General features: G+C 36.0%; 1 protein-coding gene and 1 pseudogene across 1 annotated transcript in view; both read left to right on the plus strand.

Moving 5' to 3' along the window:
• LOC150100817 (uncharacterized) overlaps positions 1-23,096 on the plus strand; it is a 975,156-nt gene that overhangs the window by 156,426 nt on the left and 795,634 nt on the right. Inside the window, exon 6 of the mRNA XM_090401910.1 lies at positions 22,215-22,295. Within this exon, the coding sequence (XP_090258036.1) occupies positions 22,215-22,295 (81 nt within the window). The remainder of the gene's footprint in view (positions 1-22,214; positions 22,296-23,096) is intronic.
• LOC150100818 (5.8S ribosomal RNA) lies at positions 14,765-14,920 on the plus strand (annotated as a pseudogene).

A 23,096-nucleotide genomic window follows, 5' to 3' on the forward strand; every position in this document is an offset into this window, starting at 1 on the left:
GTTGGTGAAAGCGATCATGTGGTATTGACTTGGGAGGTTGCAAAATCTGTGGATTTTTCTATTAAGAAGGGGTATGTACGGAACTACAGGTTAGGCAATTATAACAAGCTTCGGAGTGAGCTTGCAGCCATCCCATGGCAAAACATATTGCAAGGGAAAGATGTTAGCAGTGCTTGGGATAAAATCAGCGGGTATCTGAGGAAAGCAATATCAGATTGTGTCCCTATGGTCAGGAGGTCAAACAAGGCAGGCATTAGATGGATGAGCAGTAGTATCAAGCTTGAACTGCAAAAAAAGAAAATGTTATGGAGAATTTACAAGGAGAAGGGCGATCAGGACACCCATGAGCAGTACAAGGCTCAAGCTAGGAAGGTTATCAGCATAGTAAGAAAAGCTAAATCAGATTATGAGAAGACCTTAGCCAAAGAGATCAAGGGTAATCCCAAAGAGTTCTTCCGCTATGTGGCAAGTAAGAGGAAGAATGACTTCGGAAGGATAACCTTAGTGGGTGCTGATGGTATTGAGGTGACAAAATCAGATGTAATAGTCGAGTTACTGTGTGATCACTTCTCAAAAGTCTATCACCCAAGTGAGGATATCTCTATACCTATAGCAATACCTAATGTGAGAATTGAAGCTAAAGAATCAGAGGTATTAAATATATTGCAAAACTTAAATGCAAACACTGCAGTAGGCTTAGATGGAATATCAGCTCGGGTGTTGCGTGAATGTGCAAATGAATTGTCAACCCCTCTTACCTGGATATTTAATTTAAGTTTGAACTCTGGTATGGTCCCTAGGGAGTGGAAGTTAGGCAAAGTGGTTCCTTTGCATAAGGGTGGCTCTAAAACTGCGGTATTGAATTACAGACCAATCACCATCTCAGGAGTAGTGGTAAAAGTATTGGAAAAATTGGTTAAAGACAAAATTCAAGAATGGGTGGATCAGGATATGATACTCTATAGAGGCCAACATGGTTTTGTTAAAGGTAGATCCTGCCTTAGCAATCTATTAACTATTCATAATAGAATAACATCCGAGTTGGACAAAGGAACTGGCTACACAGTGGTACTTCTGGATTTTGCTAAGGCTTTTGACAGGATACCCCATAGAACACTGTTACGCAAATTGGAGCAGATGGGAATGGATATTAAATTGGTGATATGGATAGGAGAATGGCTCAGGGAGAGATACCATAAGGTGGTGTATGGAGGAGCCGAGTCCAGAATGAGGCAGGTGACCAGTGGTGTACCTCAGGGCTCTGTGCTTGGGCCAATGTTGTTTAATTTGTATATAAATGATATAGGAAACGGCTTAAAGGGAGATATTCAGTTGTTTGCTGATGATGCAAAGTTGTGTAGTGCAATAAAAAATCAAGCTGATGTTGAAAGTTTGCAGGAGGATTTAAATAAGCTGGTAAAAATGGATGTCAGTTCAATGTGGAAAAGTGTAAAGTCATGCATTTTGGGATTAAAAGATTACCAGCTGTGTACTACATCGATGGAAAGGTACTCCAAGAGATTGATGAGGCTAGGGACTTAGGGGTATTGGTAGATAGGGAGATGAAGTTCAGAGGACACATTGCTAAGGTGTCCAAGATTGCACATAGGATTACTTGGTTGTTGAGGAACACACTGACATCTAGAGATAAAGAGGTTATTATTCCCCTTTATAAAGCATTGATACTTCCACATTTGGATTACTGTGCTCAGGTCTGGTCACCTGGATTCCTTGGAGATCAGGAGGCTGTGGAGAGGGTTCAGAGAAGAGTGACCAAGTTGGTGAGTGATGTAAAAAATACTCCCTACATTGATAGATTGAGAGCTTGTGGATTGCAGAGATTGGTTGATAGGCGAAGAAGAGGGGATATGATAGAAACATTCAAATTACTAAAAGGTTTTTATAGGATTGATGCAGGGGAAATGTTTCAGCTGTGTGATAGTGATGGAAGAACAAGAGGTCATCTCTGGAAATTAAAGAAGAGTGTGGTTAACAAAGGTGTCAGAACAAGGTTTTTTGCCTGGAGGGTGGTGAATGAGTGGAATTCATTGCCTGACTTAGTTGTGAGCTCTTCGTCTGTAAATGAATTCAAGAAGAGATATGACAGATATTGTTTTGCTAGTTTGGGTCTCCCGCGATGAGTCTACTGACTCCATGGAGATACCCGTAATAATAATAATAAGCTGTGACAATATTAGTTACAGTTCACTCATATCAGATTCAGATTTCTAAGCATAAACTCTGTTCATTCCACTGAACAGTGATATTTTAAAAATCTTAATATTACAATTGTTTTGATATTGAGATTTTTAAAATATCACTTCTAAGACATCTTTTGAACGCTTGTACTTCTAATTCATTTCTGAACTTGCAACTGTCCTTGTAGGAAATAAACAACATACACTGCACTTTGTTTTTATAGACTGCCATTATGCTTTCGATTCTAGCATAATCCCACCAGTGTAATACGACACTGGATATCTAATCATGCCAAAGTGCATGCCTTTTCATTCACTGACATTGAACTGACATCTATTTTCCTATGCCCACAGTTCCAGCCTATTCAAATCATTTTGCAAGTAATGAATATCAGCTGCATTCCTGATTATCCTACCTATCAAAATCATCAGCAAATAGGTGTATTTGCCTCCCAAATCCTTCCCAATATCATTAATGTACAGGTTGAATAACAGTGGACCAAATGCTAATCCTTTTGGTACACCACCAGTTATCTTAAATCTTACAAACTCACATTCCCCGTATACCACTTTTTGATATATGATAATCAGCTATCCTCTTATCCACACTAATATTTTATAGTCAAAACCCATATTCTCCAATTCAAACAACAGTCTTCCATGCTGTATTCTGTCAAAAGCCTTAGCAAAATCCAAAAGTATCATGGTATATCCATTCCCCTTGTCTAGTTCAATGGTAACATTAAAATGAGTAAGTTGCTAAAACATGACCTTCCCTTAGTAAACCCATGTTGTTCATTGCAAAGTAGAGATTTGCTGTCAACCCATTTCTAAATGCAAGTCCTAACCAAGTTTTCCAAAACTTCACCACTACTTCTGAGATACTGATTGGTTGATAGTTGGATACATTGATCTTTGTACCATCCCTGTGTGATGGGATTACCATACATTCTTTCCATTCCTGCAGAATCTTCCCTGTTCTGAGACTCAAATTATATAGCCTGGTCAAAGGAATAGTTTACCTGAACACTCTTTTAGCACCTGTGCTGATATCCCATCAGTCCCTGCTTCTGAATTCTTATTGAGTTTGTGCAACAGCTCTAATATCATCTTTTCATATACACACCTGAGTTTCTTCAGAAGAGGTAGTAGTGAACTCAACGTTGCACACACCAGGTTGATAGCATTTTAGTAAAATGGAAACTCATTCATTGAACAACCTCTTCTGCCTGTCACCTTCACACCATCTGCATTCAATAGAGTTATTCTTTCATATTCATTCTTTCTTTTTCATGCAGCATATCAATAGAATTTTTGTGGGTTGCCTTTAGCTTGCAGAGCCAGTTTCTTTTCATAAGCAGACTTAGCTTTGTGTAGAACAGTTGACTCTTCTGGCCTGCTACTTATAATTTTCATAACAGACATCATCCTTATGCACATGGTATTCCTTCCCCATCATCCTTTTCTTATGAATCTCCTGCTTAATAAGATTACACATCCATTTGACTCCTACCCTGTTTATTCTTCGAACTCTTGGGACTCATTCTGATATTGCATCATTTAAGTATTTTTTAAATACTTCCCATGCAGTGTCATATTCTTCCTATCCAGCAACCAATACTATTCCCCTGAACTCAGTATACTTCTCAGTTGGTCATAATTTCCTGCTTGGTAGTTCAGCATGTAACCTTTTCTGACTGGAACATTCAGAGACAGTCACTTCCTAAGTGAGTACTAAATGATCACTGTCACCAACTGAAAGCAGAAATAGTTAATTCTTTAACTGAAACATTCTCTGACACTAGAATCAAATCTAACACTCTTTGATCTGGAGTTACTTCTGTCACATGCTCTTGAGGAAGTTGTCTCACAATAGCTCAATAAATTTTAGCTCAATAAATTTAGTTTCATTTTTATCATGAGATTTTACTGCTAATCAATCAATGTTTGGATAATTAAAGTCTCTCCTTATGATTACTCTTTTCACACCCATCATCTTTATTTAGCGATGCATTTCTTCATCACTAGAAACTGATCCAGCAGGTCTATAACAGTACCCCCACTATGTATTAAATCTTGTTAGATTCCATCTCACACCAGATAACTTCAAAGTCACTGCCATATGAAAAACTGTTACTGGTATTATAATCATAGGTGGCAACACTAACTGGATTCATCCGATATCTTTAGCAGCACACCCCTCCTCTCCTATCCTGTCTATCTCCTAAAAATACTATACTGTTTACACTCAATACCAGTTAGTATGTCTGATTCTGAAGTCAGGTCTCACTAATGCCTACAATCTGAGAGCCCAACATATTTGTTAATAATTGGTGGATTTTTATATTGAGGAGATTATTCATAGATATTATATCTTAATATTTTTAATCCTACCATAGAGATGATCTCTCTTTCTAACAATTATTTTTTTTATTCCGAGTGTACCTATATGTTATTATATGCACAAGGGTTCACTCCAATTGGTGCAATGACCTTAACTCTTTCTTTCAGAATCCAAATAATCACTGACTCAAGATCAAAATACAAAATAAACACATTTAATAAAACAAAAACAATATATATATATATATATATATATATACGCTTCAAACAACTTTACATAACTAACTACAAATTAATTGGATCCAAGGCTCTTTTAAATAAACTTACACTTAAGACTAGACTAAACACTTTGTTTGCACAATCACAAAATGTTCATAGCCAGTTTCTTTCTCTGTCAAGGCCCTTTTCTGAAGATATATGACTCCATTCTTCATTTACACAGGATCCTTTTCATCACTTATGTAGCACACATAAAATCTTCCTGACTTAATTCTGTCTCTTTTCTTCAGTAGAAATAATAGTCAGATCCAGCATCCTTAATAGAGATGAAACTTCCTAATCAGAGTTTTCTCGAACATTCCTTTAGAACATAAATAGTAAATTCTTCTTTTATTCACTAAATGCTTATTGACAGTCTTACTCTTCCAATTAAAAAAAAAACTTACAGTTCTACGATTTCCTTTTCGGAATCTACTATAAATCTTTCAATTAGTGTTTCCTCCAATATTCCATTTAAAACGCATATAGCAATATTTTCTTTTATTTATCCACATACTTATTCCACATTAAAAACTTAATAGTTCCACGATTCCCTTTTCGGAATATACTATTAATTTTCTTCCGACTGTCACATAAAAAAATCTCAAGTTCCTCCGAACCTAAATATCTGCCGGCCTGTGTTCTAAATTCCTTCCCAAACGCTCTCTTGTTTACAGGTGTTACTCAGATACCGAACGCATTCTTGTCAGCTGTCAATCACTCGTCAAACTTCTCGGCGAGCATGCGCACTCTGTGGCAAGCGAGAAACTAAGTACTGTATAATGGCTGACACGTTGTCTCCGTTAGCGACAAGAGAATGTCCTCATAAAACACAAAACTTAATATGTCAAACCATAATAAATTTGTTTAAAGTAACACAACTATTCAAATCCGGTAAGTACATTAAATTTTTGACTTCTTTACATATCACTTTTAACAAAACAATTTCCATAACGGGCACATCGCAAGTGCCAACAATGCGTGTTATGAAAAAAAAAACTATAAACATACTAACATAAACAATATGTAAAAATATTCAGAATTTTAATTATGATTATTTTTACATATTGACCAAGGCAAAAAAAAAACTCTACCTACTTGTTCTGATACTCTTAGCATTTGTATATGATCAAATTTAGCATTTTGTCCTAGAGTTGCTTCTTTTGCATGCTGCTCAAGAAAGCTGCCTTGCAACAGCTCAATAAATTCTCCTTTGTTCTTCACATGAGTTTTTTCTGCAAATGAATGAATAGTCATAAAAGGATTATCATTATACATAGAATTTATTTTTACTCAGAATAGATGAATTTTTACTTCATTTATTCTTTCTGAAGACTGGAATGAAAATATTACTGTGGAAAAAACTTTTCATCTTCAACAAACTATACTGCAGAAACAAGATAAACAAGTAGTTTTTATTGCATCACTAAATACAATACACAGACATTTACACTCTAAATGTCTGTGTATTGTATTTAGTGACATACTAAATTTGGTGACAATTAGTGTAATTAGATACAGCTGGATCAAAATGACCCAGCATAATGAAAAAAAAACACATTCCTTACATTATGCTGCATACATACAAGCAAATCATTTTTATTGTTGCACCAAACACAGTATCTAACTAAATGCATTTGTTTTAATGTTCTCTTTCAAATTATTGATTTCCAAAAATATGTGGAGGTGCCTATTTATAGTGCATCATTGGCAATAGAAAACAAACGATTTATCAAAAGCAAATCGTCTAAAGCAAATAAAGATGTGTACAGGGTGTTCGGGATAAATTTGACAGTTTCGTAAGGAAAAAGAAAATCTTCTTTGTATCTATTAAATTTAATGAATTGACAAAAAAACATTACAGGCAGAGTTAATTACAATACTATCAACAAGATTTACTCAAAATAACCACCATTAGCATCGATCACAGCTTCAATTCTGCTTCGGAACCTCGAACAAGCTGATGCTACAGTCTCCCTGGGAAGGGCCGCAAAAACTGTTTTAATTTTATCCATTAACTGGGTTTTTGTATTACTGGAAGTGCGATTGGTGTCTTTTTCAACTGCGCCCCATACAAAATAATCCATGGGGTTAAGGTCTGGGGAGTTTGGAGGCCAAACATTTGGACTGGTGAAGTCGTAGAAATTTTCAGACAACCATTTTTGACTTTTCCCAGAGGTGTGGCAAGGGGCCGAATCCTGCTGCCATACATACGGCCTACCATTGGCTACCCTTGTTATCCAGGGCTTGACTACAGTTAGCAACTCCACGAACAAAGCCCGAATTCCAATGCCAGGGTTCTTCAACACCTGTTCCTGCAGATTTGCGAGGAATTCTGCTGTACGAACGCAATCAGATCGTCTGCTAGGGATCTTTCTTCTTGCTACATCCTCGCAGTCACCATTGCAAGTCTCTAGTTCATGCCTGATTGTTTTTACTGTATTCAGGGAGCATTGGGCAGCAGTCGTAATATCCTTATTTTGATGGCGGGCACGAATCATCATGATACAAGTTATTCTCTTCCATGATTCAGGTGGGTTCCAGCTATCCATCCTTTCTGACATCTTGTATATGAATGAAGAAGGGTCCAAACTTTTAAATGAAGAGAAGTGTGTGTTAATACATGTAACTTACGGAAAAATATAATTAATTATAAATATGTCAAATTTATCCCGAACACCCTGTATATATAATTTGAAGTTCAGTTTGAATTGCATTTGAGATTTTCAATATCATTAAGACAGTTAACAAAAATGCCAATTTTACAAATAATGTTCTCTGGAAAAAAGTTGCACTTAACATGCTGTTATGATGTTTGTCAAAAGGCACCTGCCCAATGTGGAAGGGAGATACATACTGAATGCAAGTCCCTGTAGTCATAGTAATATCACTGTGAACATGTTACTATCCATCCTGTATTGCCTGACATACTTTCTTACTCATTTTGCATCAGTCCTACAGCATGGGAACAAGCCTGTATTAAACCTATTCCAAAGAAAGCAGAGAAAAGCATCATACTATTATCCCATTGTATTCACACCAGTCCTATCAAAAATACCAGAGAAAGCTATCAAAAGTTGACTCCTGAATTACCTCAGAGTCCACCAGTCAGTTACCACTGGTAGTGGATTCTACCACTTTCAGTTCACAGTGGTTTTTCTTGCCAACATCTCTCATCAGTGGACACCAGCTATGGAAGGGTTTGATGAAATCCATGTGGACACTTTAGTTATTTACAAATAATATGATTGAATATGGTACAAAGGCCTGCTTGCCATTTTACAGTAGCATGGTCTGCTGTCTACCCTTTAGAATTGGATTGTCAGTTTCCTTCCAGTCATTCAGTATATCTCATGGTGCATTACTTCCTTTTCTTAGAATTTTCCACAAATCCTGCTGTTCTGTACTTTTGTCTATGCCCTTTTCTCTTGTCCATAAATGATCCTCTATCACTAACTTCAAAATTATTTTTATTATTATGTCACAGAGGTAACTGCACAAATTCTGGAATTGATAGCACTAAATCAATCCATAGAATGGTGAGCCATGTCATGCTGTGAACTTATTTACTCTTTTATTGATGACATTTATGCCTTTGAATTATCACTTGTTAGGGAAACGACAAACCTCCCATGATAAGTTTTTGACTCTGTATGGTCTGATACTGATAGAAAAACAGTAATGGTAACTGTATAATATGTAAACATTGGTCATTATTTATGCACATATAAAATAAAAATTAAATTTCATTTAAATTATTATTATTATAAATTAAAGATGCCAAAAAGCTATATTCTTGGTTTCACCCTTTATCCAAGTTTGCACGTTAAGTTACTTCACGACTGGACTACTTGTATATAGAGCAGTGACATACCCAGAGGGGGGGGGGGAAGCAGGGGATCCTGGCACCCCAAAGAAAAAGGGAAAAAAACACTAGAAAATTTTCCAAAAATCTTTTCCTAATTAACATAATTTTCTTATTTATGTTGTGTCGTGTCTTCTATTTCTATACTACTTATGAATTAGCAATCATTGCAGAGCATCTGCAATGATAGCTAATAGGATGTGTAGTGTGTATTCTCAAATTGTCTAATCAACTCAGCTACTCGAAGATTAATTCCTGAGTGCGCCACTGATATAGAGGCTAATGACTTCACATCAATTGCGTTAGTATTCCTTAATGCAATGCACATATCGTTGTGGACATGTATAATTGCTATGCATTATGGGAAGGTGGCTCTTCCCATAAAAAGTAAAAGTGGAAAAGTAAAGGGATGCTCATCATAGGCCGAGAGTAGTTAGTATAGGGGTGCAAGAGAACTTGATAATATTAGGAGAAAGAAAAGGCAGACAGAGAGATTGAATAAAATAAAAGTATGAGAGATAGGGAAAAGGCCTCAGCTCTTTTATATCATATAGTCAGGGGCTATTAGTTTTCCTTTTTCATCATTCTCACATAGATGAACAACCAAAAGACCAATTGAAACTAAAATACAAAGATGACTGATACCCAGGTTACCTTTATCTGAGTTAACTGCCTTGAGTTGGCCTTCTCTGCCTGGGATTGCTCTCCAGGCATCCCTGCCATTGACTATAAGACCGCATTGAATTATGAGGATGAAACTATTTAAAAACTTCTCATAGCAAAAATAGACAGAATTTTATCTTTCCTCTCTGGTGAATGTCGCACAATGTGGGTGATCTATACCATCTAGTTAAAAATTTGATATCTCCTTAGAATGCTTCTTTCTAAATACAAAAATCATCTGACTGAACAATAAAATTTCCACAGTACAATATTATAAAGCATTTGGATGTCATATTGCTGGTTTTCAAATGCATGTTTCTTTCTAATCTTCCATAAATGGTATTTTAATTCATTAATTATAAAAATCAATTATCTTCCCATTGCTGACAAGTGGTGGATACTGCAAAAATAAATAAATAAATAACCTGTTCTGTTGTAATCTGTTCCAAATATGCAGGGCAAGAGGGCAGCTAAAATGCATGTTTTACTGTTTCCAATCAGTAACAGGTCACAGATTGGATCTCTGATTTTAAAGCACTTCCATTTGATGGTATTAATTAGAAGGCGGTCATATGCAATTCTTTGGTTATCCCTGGAACTTCAATAAGTTATGAAACAAAGTGTTGTCGACAGTACCCAACTGTGGAAGTTCATGTCAAAAGAGATTAAATATTTCTTTATACCAAATTTTACTTTTTTTTATTGGAAAGAATGTCAGTGCCAGAGTGTTGTAGCAGTCTTAGAATTAAGCACAGTGTTGCAGTATTCAGGAACAACTTCAGCTTTTGGACCTTTATAATCATTTACTCCAAACAGGGAAAGATGAAAACCCAGGTGGTACAGGAGAAGGTCTACACATGTGTGACTGGTTTGCAATATTTTATGGATTTTTGAAGCTGTATTGCTTAAATAGCAGAATTTTAATACTGGAAGTCTAAATTCTCCATGCTTCTTTGATAGTTGAAGAAATTCCATTTTAACTTCTTGGTATTGGCTGGACCAAAAAAACTTCCACAGGCTTACTATATAATTGCTTTTCTTCAGCTTCTATGATGTCTGTAATATTTATTATGTACAACTGAGCAAGAAAGATTATGGTTTTGAGTACTATGGCTTTAGAAGAAAGGAAAGTATTTTCCAGTCTTCTAAGGTTTCAAAGTTCTTGTATATATATAAGATCTTGAACTGGTAATATTGGTAAGTAGAGAAGGTAATTCCAAGTATAATAAAGTGTTCTCTCTTAGAGGTTAGTCCAAAAGGAATGTCTCCAAGATTCCACTTTCTAAAAACTTGATTTTGTCTTGTCTGCATTGGTAGTTAATCTACTGATCTTGATGAATTTTTCCAAAATACCAAAAAAGATATATCTGGAGTCTTTATCCTTCAAAGTACCCACTACATCATCGGCATATGCTAATACCTTACTTAACTTCATAGTTGAAGGAACTGTTATTTCTTGCACAGCATGTGTATTGTTGACTTCCTGTAAGAAAGGTTCAAGAACCAATGCAAAGAGCAACGGACTAATAGGGCAATCTTGCTTGACTCCTTTTTGAATTTTGATCGGATCTGACAGGAACCCATTAACTAGGAGGCAGGTAGTTAAATTGGCATAGGCTCCTTTGATAACAGATAGCAACTTTTTACCTACACCAGTTTGCTGGAGGATGTGAAACAGAAAGGGATGCCAGACATTATCAAATGCTTGAGTAAGGTCTACTAATAGCACTGCCATTGATTGCTATTTCTTATTAACTAAGCAGATTAGATCATGTAGCAAAAACAGATTAAATTCTACTGCTCGGCATGGAATTCCACACACACCTGTGTGCTTTTAATTATATGTCTCATTCCTACTCTAAGTCTGTTATTGATAATGCAGAAAAATATCTTGTACTCAGTATTAGCTGGAGAAATAGATCTCTAGCTGCTGATTAAGGTGTGATCTTTATTAGGTTTTGGAATGAGGATGGTATGTATGGCTTGCTAAAAATTTACTTGGTATGTGTCCTGATGAGAGAAAAGAATTAAATAGTACAACTAGAATGGGAAGAATAAAATTCCAGGCCTTGCAGTAAAGTTCTATCCCAGACCATCAGGTCCTAGGGATTTTCTTATCTGGCATTCTTTATAGGCTGTGGTAACTTCTGATGCTGTAATGGGTCTGTGAAGCCCATCTTGGATATAAATAGGAAAGCCATTAATGTTCCAAGAATTATAATTTCCCATAGTACTATTGTATTCAAACTGTTGAATAATGTTGTGTTTTTGAAAGGAGTAAAGGATGTCTTGAGTGGTGGATATGTCTTCATCAATGCAGATTTGAGTGATAGTCCTTTCTCTGCAGAAGTGAGTGAAGTGTCTGCTGAAGAATGCAGCTGAAGAGCTATCTGCTAAGTGCTGTTATATTCTTATTTTAAAATTTCTTTCTTCTACTTGTTTCCTCTTATGCTGTTATATTTTGTTTCTGCTTATCCTCTTCTATCTCTATGTTAATGTTTCCAATGATGTTGCAACATTCTATACCATTGTGTTGGTTTGTTATGAACTAGCTTGTCTCTTTATACAGGTCTTTCAATTTCAGCCTTTACTGAAGTCTCATCGGTAGGAGCCAGACACAGAAATAATACCAAAGTTGAAGTAATGCAGAAGTCATATTTCCATATATAAATAGACAAAAGGTGTCACCTCATTAATAAAATACTCTGGATTAGAGAAAGATCTTTGAAAGTTTTTTCACTTGCTTATACTATAAATAAGATGCTAAGAAGTTGTACTTTATGTGGTTTCATTCTTTATCCAGTTGATGTGAAGTCATTAGCCTCCATATACAAGTATCCCAGTCATGAAGTAACTTCACATGCAAACTTTGTCTGCTTACATTTGGATAAAGGATGAAACCAAGAATATAACTTCTGTGCAACTTTAATTCATGGTATAACCAAGTGGAAACACTTTCAGTATCATTATTATTGTTATTATAAAAGGAACAACATGGAGTGTAAAGACTCATTGGAAGTTTTGCCTCAGTCCTGAAAATACTTCAGGTGCAAACTTTGGTTGCTTACACTTGGATAAAATGATTAAACCAAGAATATAATTATAATTTATAATTAATGAAATATCATCATCATCATACGTATCAAGGATTTAGGCCTAGCATGGCCTGTTCCGGCCTTAGAAGTCATCGTTGAATCGTTTAAGAGGACGTCCTGGTTTTCTTTTTCCTAATGGCTTGTACTTTAAGGCTTGTTTTGGTAATCTTTCTGTTTTCATTCTTTGAACGTGTTCCATCCATTTATGTTTACATTTTTTAATTTTTTCTATTACTGGTTCTTGGTTTAATTCTTTCATAATATCTTCATTTCTTTTGTGATCAAATAGGGTATACTTTGCAGTTTTTCTCATAAACTTCATTTCTGCTGTTGTTAATCTTTGTTTGTCTTTTTGTTTTATTGTCCAGATTTCGCTTCCATACATTAAGACTGGTAGGGCTAATGTATTGTATACTTTTAGTCTGGTTTGTTTTTGAACTAGGTTTGGTTTAAATATAGAGTTAATTACACCTGTTATTTTTAAATATTTTGCAATTTTTACGTTTATATCTTTTTCATTTTCATATGTGATCATACATCCTAGGTAGTTAAATGAATTCACCTGTTCTAAGATCTTGTTATCTATTACTATTTTAGTTCTTGCTGGATTTTGTCTTTTCAAGGTCATAGTTTTTAATTTTTCTGTTGAGATTATCATACCATAATCTTTGGCTATCTCATTTAGATCTAAAATAGCTTTCTGTAAATTATCTTCAAAATTTGTAATTATTATTCAGTCGTCGGCAAAAAGGAGAGTGTTTAAGTTCACTGTAGGAGAAAGTTTAATTCCTTGATATAAATTTTTATTCCATTTTATTATTTCATTTAAGTAGATATTAAAAAGAGTTGCTGAGAGGGGACATCCCCGTCGGACCCCTTGGTTTATCTCTCTTGTATATGATAGTTCGTGATTTAATCTTATTTGTATTTGATTATTTTCATATATACTTGTGATAACTTTTAGGATATTATTTGGTATTTGTCTTTCTTTTAATATGTTAAATAATATGTTTCTTTTAACTTTGTCAAATGCTTTTTCAAAGTCAATAAATGCAATATGTGTTTCTAAATTATATTCTCTTCTTTTCTCTATTATTAATTTTAGGCAAAAGGCTGGGTCTATACATGATCGTCCTTTTCTAAATCCATTCTGTACCTCTAGAATAAAGTTTTCGGAATATTTCATTAGTTTGTTATTTAAGATTCTGCTATATATTTTGTAACAGGAATTTAGTATACTGATACCTCTATAGTTTTTAGGGTCAATTAATGAAATATAAAAAATATAATTTATAGTATAACCAAGTGAAACAACTTCCAACAACTATCTCTAATCAAGAGTATTTTAATAATAAGGTGTGACACCTTTTGGTTACTTGTATACGAAATTATGACTTTGGCATTACTTCAACCTTGGTATCACCTCTGAGTCTGGCTCCCACTGATGAGACCTCAATAAAGGTTGAAACCAGTATGGGTAGTGACCCTTCCCATGCATATGTCTGCAAGGATATATTGTGGACATGTGCAATGCTATGCATTATTCATTAAGAGGTTTTCATTGCCATCCATAGTTTCCCTCTAGGAATATTACATTGCCACAATTGTGAGGACGACACAAAGAAATCTGAGAACGAAGTAAGGAGAATCTCGTTCTATTGTATAAGGCTCTGATTAGGCCACACATGGACTACTGTGCACAGATTTTGTCACCTGGCTTTCAAAAGGATAAAGAGATGTTGAAAAGGGTCCAGAGACGACTGACTAAGGTAGTTTCTGATCTCTGAAATGTTGAATATGAGGAAAGGTTGAGAAAATGCAATTCACAGAGTCTAGGATAGAAGGAAAAGTGGTGATATGATAAAGATGTACAAGTTGGTAAGGGATTGTTACAGGAACAATGTTGAAGAGGTTTATCATAAAATGATTGGCGATCAGGGGATAAGAAGAAGTCATCCCTGGAAGCTGTATAAGGAGAGTGTGAACAAGGGAGTGAGAAGCAGGTTTTTTGCATGCAGAGTTGTGAATGATTGGAATGCCTTCCTTAGAGGGTGGTGCCTGCAGAGAATTTGAGTGTGTTTAAGGTATGGCATGATGAGCTATGTATATGACAAAAGGACCTCCTAGATGAGTCTTTGATTCCTTGAGGTTTTAGGATAATAATAATAAAAGTATAATAAAATGCTATGAGTTATATTTTCTAGAACTATATTTTCTGAAACCAGTATAGGTAGCGACTCTTCCCTTAATGCATTGTATTGCACATGTTTAAAATTTAATAAAACATTACTTTGAGAATATGTATTCAATAACCCATCTGTTTGTTGAGCTTTGAGTATAACAACTCTAGATTACTTGACTCACAGGTTGATGAAGAACACAGCCAGCTATGAGACTTGTTGTGAATCGCTGGACACATTGAGCACTAATTTTTTGAATGCACATTGCAGCCCGGAGTACTCCCCCCCCCCCCCCGGGCCTTACCTGTCTGAGGGTTGTATTTTTTTATGCTAGCCTGGTTGGCCATGTAGTTTGCTTTCCAGCCAGAAGGCTGCGGGTTTGAATCCTGCCATTGACATAGATTCGAGTGGTGGACAGTAGAATTGGTGTAAATGATGCAGTTTTGTTGTAGTTAGTGGAGACAGGGAGTTGTTGTAGAATAGTAGCTCCCCCCCCCCCCCTTGATGAATCTTCAGACTCCTTGGAGGCATCACGTAATAATAATAATATACTGGTGCTGAATATTATTGTGTGTGTGTAATGGATAGTTTCTATTCTTATTTCCTTCTAGTTCAGTCAGTAAAAATAAATCGAACATTATACATCAAACATAATACAGTCATTGTACTTTTCAAAAAATGATCATTCTTTTTTTATATCATTTATGAAAGAAAATTCAAAATCCTGTAATATCAAATTTTCATATATTTCAGGTAAAGCATCTTGATTCAACACCAGGTTTACAAATTCAGAGTTTTCTTGAAGCTTCATAAGTTTTTATTTCGACTTTGTTTCTCAGGTGATTTCCAAAAGAGCCTTGGTAATCTTTTAAGATTAGCAAGTCTTATTTATTATTATTATTATTACGTAACACCTGCAGGGAGTCCAAAGACTCATAGAGAGCGGGCACCTACTCTACAGTTCTGTCTCCACCACTCAATCCACTAACTACATTGAACTGCATCTACACTAATGCCATCTACCATCCATCATCACTAGTATTTTCACAGACAATCACAAACATCCATGCCCACGGCAGGATTTGAACCCACAGCCTTTGGCTGGAGAGCAGATTCGCTGACCACTTGGCTAACCAGTCCAGCCTGGTTATGAAAGCATCAAAAATTACCATTAATATCCTATTTTCATTATTTTGAAATAGGTAGAGTATTTTACTATATTTCCCTACAATAAACTTTTACTTTGTTTTGCTTGTGCCTATGCAGTGTCGTGGTGGTGGAAGTGTGGGAGGATTTATTCAATACAACTTATTCAGAGTCCTCCCACCCTCTTACTTTTTATTTACCAAATCCCTTGATTATACGGTAGTATATAATTCATTCCTTGTCATAGTAATTTATTCTACCACTTATGTTAAGTAAACCTGTAAATTCGATATTTATTTATCTGTAACAGATCTATATGTATTCATGCCTATTATTTTTCTTAAATGCATCAGTCATATGCTAGTAGTTCATATTTGATTAATGCAGGCTACTTATATCAATTTTGAAAAAACAAATCTTATCCCTTCTGCATAGGTATGGTTTGTCTACAATGAACACATAATAATTTGTCAAAATGTCCACCAAATGGCAAATTGGAAGTATGAAACGAATTATTGTTCTGCCCAATGGTTGAGAGTAGAATGATACAGTGTGTGTATTGTGCCTGGTGTGAATGTGTTAAGTTAAACTTATTCACCAACAAGGACACATAACCACTTATGGAACCTGTTCCATTCTAGAGAAAAAAAAAAAAAAAAACTCGCTTATTTATTAGTCACAATCTTACAAAACTTCCAGGAGTTGAAAAGGTTTTTCGCTAGGTTATATTATATATTAAAATGCCAAGAAATTATATTCTTAGTTTAATCTTTTATCCAAGTGTAAGCAAACAAAGTTTGTATGTGTATCTTCATAACTATCTCTATATTTGATCCAGAGTAATTTAATAAATAGGTGATGTACTTTTTCTTTACTTGCATACAGGAAATATGTGATTTCCATTACTCCAAACTTGATGTCCCTCCTACATCTGATTTCCACTGATGAGATCTCAAAGGTCAGAGCCAGTCTGGGTAGTGGCCTTTCCCATAATTCATAACATTATGTATACCAAACAGAGTGTGTGGTTTGCATTATGGGATATTAAGGCATTGAATGTGAAATCTTCTATAATGTGAGGTTCCTCTGTGAGGAAAGGGTATAAGTGGAACTACAAGATTGTTGATTATGAGAAGCTCGGGCAGCTTGCAGTTGTAACATGGAATGAGGAGTTGGATGGAAAGGAGATCAATGCTGCTTGGGTGATATTCAACAATTGTCTATTACAAGCAGTGTCTGAATGCATTCTAAGGGTAAGAAGTTTCAATAAGGTAAATGTGAAAAGGATGAATGAAGAGATTAATTGTGTAATACAGAGGAAAAAGGCATTATGGAGACAGCATAAGAGAGTATTAATAATCAAGTAATTTCTGCATTACTTCATGACTTGGCTGGTAAGGGTAGTTAAAGTTCGGTATGAGCAGCAGTTAGCTAATGAAGCCAAAAAGAATCCTCGAGAGTTCTTTCGATATGTACCCAGCAAAAAATAAAAATATAAAAGAATGATTATGGAAATTGAAATATTTAATGAGCAGTTTATGAAGGTCTTTCATTCTTGTGAATGTGACACTATGGAAATTTTGAGAGTAGTCGATGAGGAGGAGAGACTAACTCTAAGTCAGCAAAAGGTATATGGGGAATTTAGCAAACTTTATGTTAATAAGGCTGTGGGATTTGATAATATATCACCACATATTTTGAAGAAATGTGCCAGGTTGGCATCTGCCTTGACATATTTGTTTAATATGAGTCTTGCATTGGGTCAAGTTCCAGATGATTGGAAGGAAGGCAGGATTGTGCTGCTTCATAAGGGAGGTGACAATACTCAAGCATTAAATCATAGGCCTGTCTGTGTGTCAGCTGTTGTAATTTAGATGCGGGAGAAGCTGATAAGAACCAGACTCCAAAATTGGGTTGATAAGAAGAATGGTATTATCTTTGATATACAGCATGGATTTGCTAAAGGGAGGTCATGTTTTAGTAATCTACTTACTCATTACAGTAAGGTGATGGCTTCCTACTTTTGATAGATTACTGTATGATAAGTTGATAGTCAAACTGGAGTGGACAGGGTGGATGTTAAACTAGTGCATTGGATTGGATATCGGCAATCTGATAGGTATAGGCAAGTTGTGTATGGGGAGAAATATCCCGGAAGAGTAAAGTCACTAGTGATGTGACACAGGGGTCTGTTTTATGGCCATTGCTGTTTAACCAATATGTTAATGATATTGGCAAAGATTTGGATGCGGATATTGAGTTGTTTGCAGATGATGCAAAGTTGTAAGAACTGAGGAGTAGAACAGATAATGTGCCTTACAAGAAGACTTGAATAAATTGAGTGAATGGGCATTGGTGATGCCAGTTCAATGTTGAAAAGGTAAGGTTTTAAAATTTAGGAAACAAATATGGGATGTAGAATTTATTCTTGGTGGGGATATATTGTTGGAGGTGGAGGAAATAAGAAGAGATCTTGTGGTGAAGGAGGATAAGGATTTAAATTTAGCAGACACATGGCCAAAATTGTGACTACAACACAACAAATTCTGGGAATATTGCAGAGGACATTGACTTGTAGAAGTAAGGAGATTTTTATTCCATTGTATAAGACTCTGATTAGGTCACACATGGACTACTGTGTACAGATTTCATCACATGGTTTTCAAAAGGATGAAAAGATGTTGGAAAGGGTCCAGAGGTGACTGACTAAGGCAGTTTCTGATCTCTGGAATGTTTGTTATGAGGAAAGGTTGAGAAGATGTAATTTAAAGGGTCTGGTGGATAGGAGGAAGAGGGGTGATATGATAGAGACTACAAGTTAATAAGGGATTGTTATAAGATCAATGTTGAAGAAGTTTTACAGAAAACGGTTGGAGATCAGAGGAGAACTGGAGGTCATACCTGGAAGCCGTTTAAGGAATGTGTGAACAGGGGAGTGAGAAACAGGTTCTTTGCATGTAGAGTTATGAATGATTGGAATGCAGTGCCTGCAGAGAATTTGAGCATGTTTAAGGCACGGTATGATGAGCAATGTATATGATAAAATGACATCCTTGATGATTCTTTGACTCCATGGGGTCTTAAGATAATAATAATACGAAGTACTCAAACATAAGTAGGGATAAGGAGTTGTGTGTGTGTCATTGTATGAAGCATGGTCAATCAGACCACACTTGGACTACTGCATCAATATTTGGTTACCTGGTTTTCAATGTGATTCAGAAACATTGGAGATGGTCCAGAGATGCATGATTGAGACAATATCAGGAGCATGGAATGCTGGCTATTCAGATGAAATGTGGATTCCAGAGTTTGGTGGATAGGAGGAAAAGAGATATGATAGAGACATTTAAGTTAGTGAGGGAATTTTTTTTTTTTTGGATTAATCTAGAGGGAATTAAAAAAAGAGTAGAAACCAAGAGGGGAAGACCCTCACTGATATAGAACTTCCATCCTTGGAAGTTCTTCCAGGCATGCAAGGCATTCCAATCATTCATAACTCTGCATGAAAAAAACCTGCTTCTCACTCCCCTACTCACACCATCTTTATGCAATTTCCAGGGATGACCTCTGGTTCTCCTGTGATCTCCCACTGTTTTCTGTAGAACCTCTCCAACATTGATCCTATAACAATCCCTTACTAACTTGTAGGTCTCTATCATATCTCCCCTCTTCTACTATCCACCAGACTGTAATTTGCATCGTCTCAATCTTTCCTCATATTCGACATTCCAGAGGTTAGAAACAACTTTAGTCAGTCGCCTCTGGACCTTTTCCAACATCTCTTCATCCTTCTGAAAACCAGGTGACCAAATCTGGACACAGTAGTCCATGTATGGCCTAATCAAAGCCTTATACAATAGCACAAGAATCTCCCTACTTCTACAAGTCAGTATCCTCCCCTCCGAATCATTCCAGAAGGCTCTGTGTTGTCTTCACAATTTTGGCAATGTGTCTGTACATTTCAGATCCTTATCCACTATCACCCCAAGATCTCTTATTCCCTCCACCTACGACAATATATCCTCACCAGGCATAAATTCTGCACTCCATCTTTGTTTCCCAAATTTTAAAAACCTTACATTTTGCAATATTGAACTCTCATCCCCATTCCTGTGCCCATCACTCAGACTATTCAAGTCTTCTTGTAAGGCCACAACATCTTCTCAACTCTTCATAGTTCATCACAACTTTGCATCATCTCCAACTAACTGAATATCTTCATCTAAATCTTTATCATTAATATCACCAATATTATTAATATACAAGTTAAACAGTAATGGCCTAAAACAGACCCCTGAAGCACACCACTAGTGACTTTCCTTTTCCTGGATATTGCTCTCCCATACACAACTTGTTGATAACTCTCAGATAGCCAGGTCTCCAATCCAATGCACTAATCTAATATCCAACCTAATCCACTCTAATTTGACTATCAACTTATCATGCGATAATCTATCAAAAGCCTTTGCAAATATCTAAGTATATTAGATCTATCAAAAGCCCTTGCTGTAATCTAAGTATATTACTATCTATCCTTCTCCTCTGTCTAAGGAAGCAGTCACCTTATTATAATATGTAAGTAGATTACTAAAACATGACCTCCCTTCAGCAAATCCATGCTGTCCATCAAAGATAATACCATTGTTGTCAACCCAATTCTGGATCTTAGTTCTCACAAGCTTCTCCAACAATATAACCACAAAACCTGACACACAGATAGGCCTATAGTTTGATGCTTGAGTTCTGTCACCTCCATTATGAAGTGGCATAATCTTGCCCTCCTTTCACTCCTTAGGAACTTGATCCAGTGCAAGACTCGTATTAAAAAAATATGTCAAGGCAGGTGTCAACTCCTTGGTACATTCCTTCAGAATATGCGGTGAAATATTATCAAGTCCCACAGCCTTATTAATATCTAGTTTGCTCAACTCCCCATACACATCTTGCTCACTTTCAGTCAGTCTCTCCTCCCCATCATCAACTGTTCTCAATCTCTCCATGAAGTCATATTCACAAGATTGAAAGAATTTTATGAACTGGTCATTAAGTATCTCCACGACATCTTCCACAACAGCTGTCTCTATACCATTTTCTACAATCAGTGCCATCCTTTCATAATCATTCTTTCTTTTGCTGGCTACATATCGAGAGAACTCATTAGAAAGCTCTTTGGCTTCATTAGCTTACTGCTGTTTACCTCACTTTTGCTACCCTTACCAACCAAATTACCCACCTTGCCTGGTCTTTGTAATCCTCATGGAATTGGCTATCACTACTTCTCTTATGCTGCTTCCACAATACCCTTTTTCTCTGTATTGCATGCTTAATCTCTTTATTCATCCATTTTTCACCTATCTTATTTAACCTTCTGACCCTTTGAATACATTTAGACATTGCACCTACTAGATAGTTCTTGAAAATCCACCAAGCTGCATTAATCTCTTTTCCAGCTAACTCCCCATTCCATGCTACACCCGCAAGCTGTCTCCTGAGCTCTTCATAATCACTCCCCTCCCCTTATTGTTCCACATATACCCTTTTCTCACAGAGGTCCTTGCACTGCTGACACCCACTGAGGTAATCACTTCATGGTCACTCTCACCAATTGGTGAGCGATTGGACACCTCATTTATAATTACATCCTCTGATGAGATGATCAAATTCAAGACCCTCAATCCTCACGTGCCGTTTGTTACATACTGTCTGAGGTAGTTATCCCTCAAAAATGAATCCCTAAAATATGGAAGTGAAAGGATTAGCAAAACAAATGTGTTTAGTACTAAGATAGTAAAAAGATCTCCACAATACAACCAGGTTATATGTGGGTTGATGTAGTTAATGGTACCTTTAAGACTCAAGTGTAAGATCTAAAAAGTATTGGAGACCCAACAAAAAACAGTTTAGAAGAATTGTTAATAGGAAGCTAATAATAATGTAAATGTAATTATGTAGTACTGTCATCATATTTATTGTTACATGAACTACATATGGTATTTGCAGACTCATTCAGGAAGTCCCTATAAACTTTTCACAAAGCACTAACCAACATTTGCACAGTATCTGTCATATATTGCTTCAAACTAATTCACAGACACAGCACATCCAGATTCTATTAACTTATTTTTCTCATTCACCACTCTCTAACCAAAAAATCTAGTTCTTGCACCCTTGCTAAACACTGTCTTGCTCATGAGCTATATCCTGTATACCTCTTGAAGGTACATATCTGGAACTTTGTTAATTGACATATGATTTATATTCTTGAGTATATGTATATAATTGATTATACTTATTTTGTAGATTTAATGTAAATGGAGCATGACACTGAGTAATGAAATTAAGTGATAGTCGCAATTTCATTCCTCTGTGCTGCGATTCATTTCCTTTTAACTCTACAACATTATGATAACACTTATGTCTACATATACATGTTATAATTGATTTATAGTTTATTTAATTATAGGGAAAACCAGGATTAACAGGAACACCTGGCGCTACAGGACCAAGAGGCTCTTCAGGATTATCTGGCCATCTAGGAGATAAAGTAAATTCGACTTACTATTGCATTTAATTTGTGACTGCATGTAAGATTATTTTGAATCAGTTTGAATATTTATTTAGAGTGAAAACAAAGTAACAAGTGAAAATGTATAATCTGAGTGTGTGTGTGTATGCAGGGGGGGCTATTTAAAGACTGAGCACTCCCCCAGCACTTCAGCCCCTATTGCTAACTTATACATGGAATCTTTTTAAATGTTGACACTAAATTCAGTCAACCTCAAGCCTATAAGTATGTCTGAGGTCAGGCTGAATTCAGTCCATTATGGGATGCTATTTAGGACTTTAGGTCTACTTTTAGTCGAAATGCTTTGTTTGAAATGCTTTAGTTGAAATCATATCCCTCCCCTCTTCCTCCTATTCACGAGGCACTGCAATTTAGAAAGTTGCAGTGCCTCTTGAATAGGAGGAAGAGGAGGGGGGGGGGATATGATTGAGACATATAAGCTAGTTAGTGGTTGTTATCGGGTTGACATGGAAGAGATTTTTCATAGAACGGGAGGGGGGGTAGAACAAAAGGCCATCACTGGAAACTGTATAAGGAGGGTGTGAGCGGAGGATTGAGGAGAAGGCTTTTTGCATGGAGAGTGGTTGGTGAGTGGAATGCATTGCTTAAGTGTGTTGTGAATGTAGACACATTGAATCAGTTAAAGCACATGAGCATTATGTGCAATAGTCTGTACCTCCATGATGAGTCTCTGACTCCATGGAGGTTAGATGTTAATAATAATATTTTATTCCTAGATGATGGCAATTTGATTTTGAGAAATATTGGAAGTATTAATTT

Source organism: Typopeltis vanoorti, chromosome 12, assembly GCF_054136105.1.
Source record: "Typopeltis vanoorti isolate ZY-2024b chromosome 12, IOZ_Tvanoo_1.0, whole genome shotgun sequence".
Lineage (NCBI taxonomy): Eukaryota > Metazoa > Arthropoda > Arachnida > Uropygi > Thelyphonidae > Typopeltis > Typopeltis vanoorti.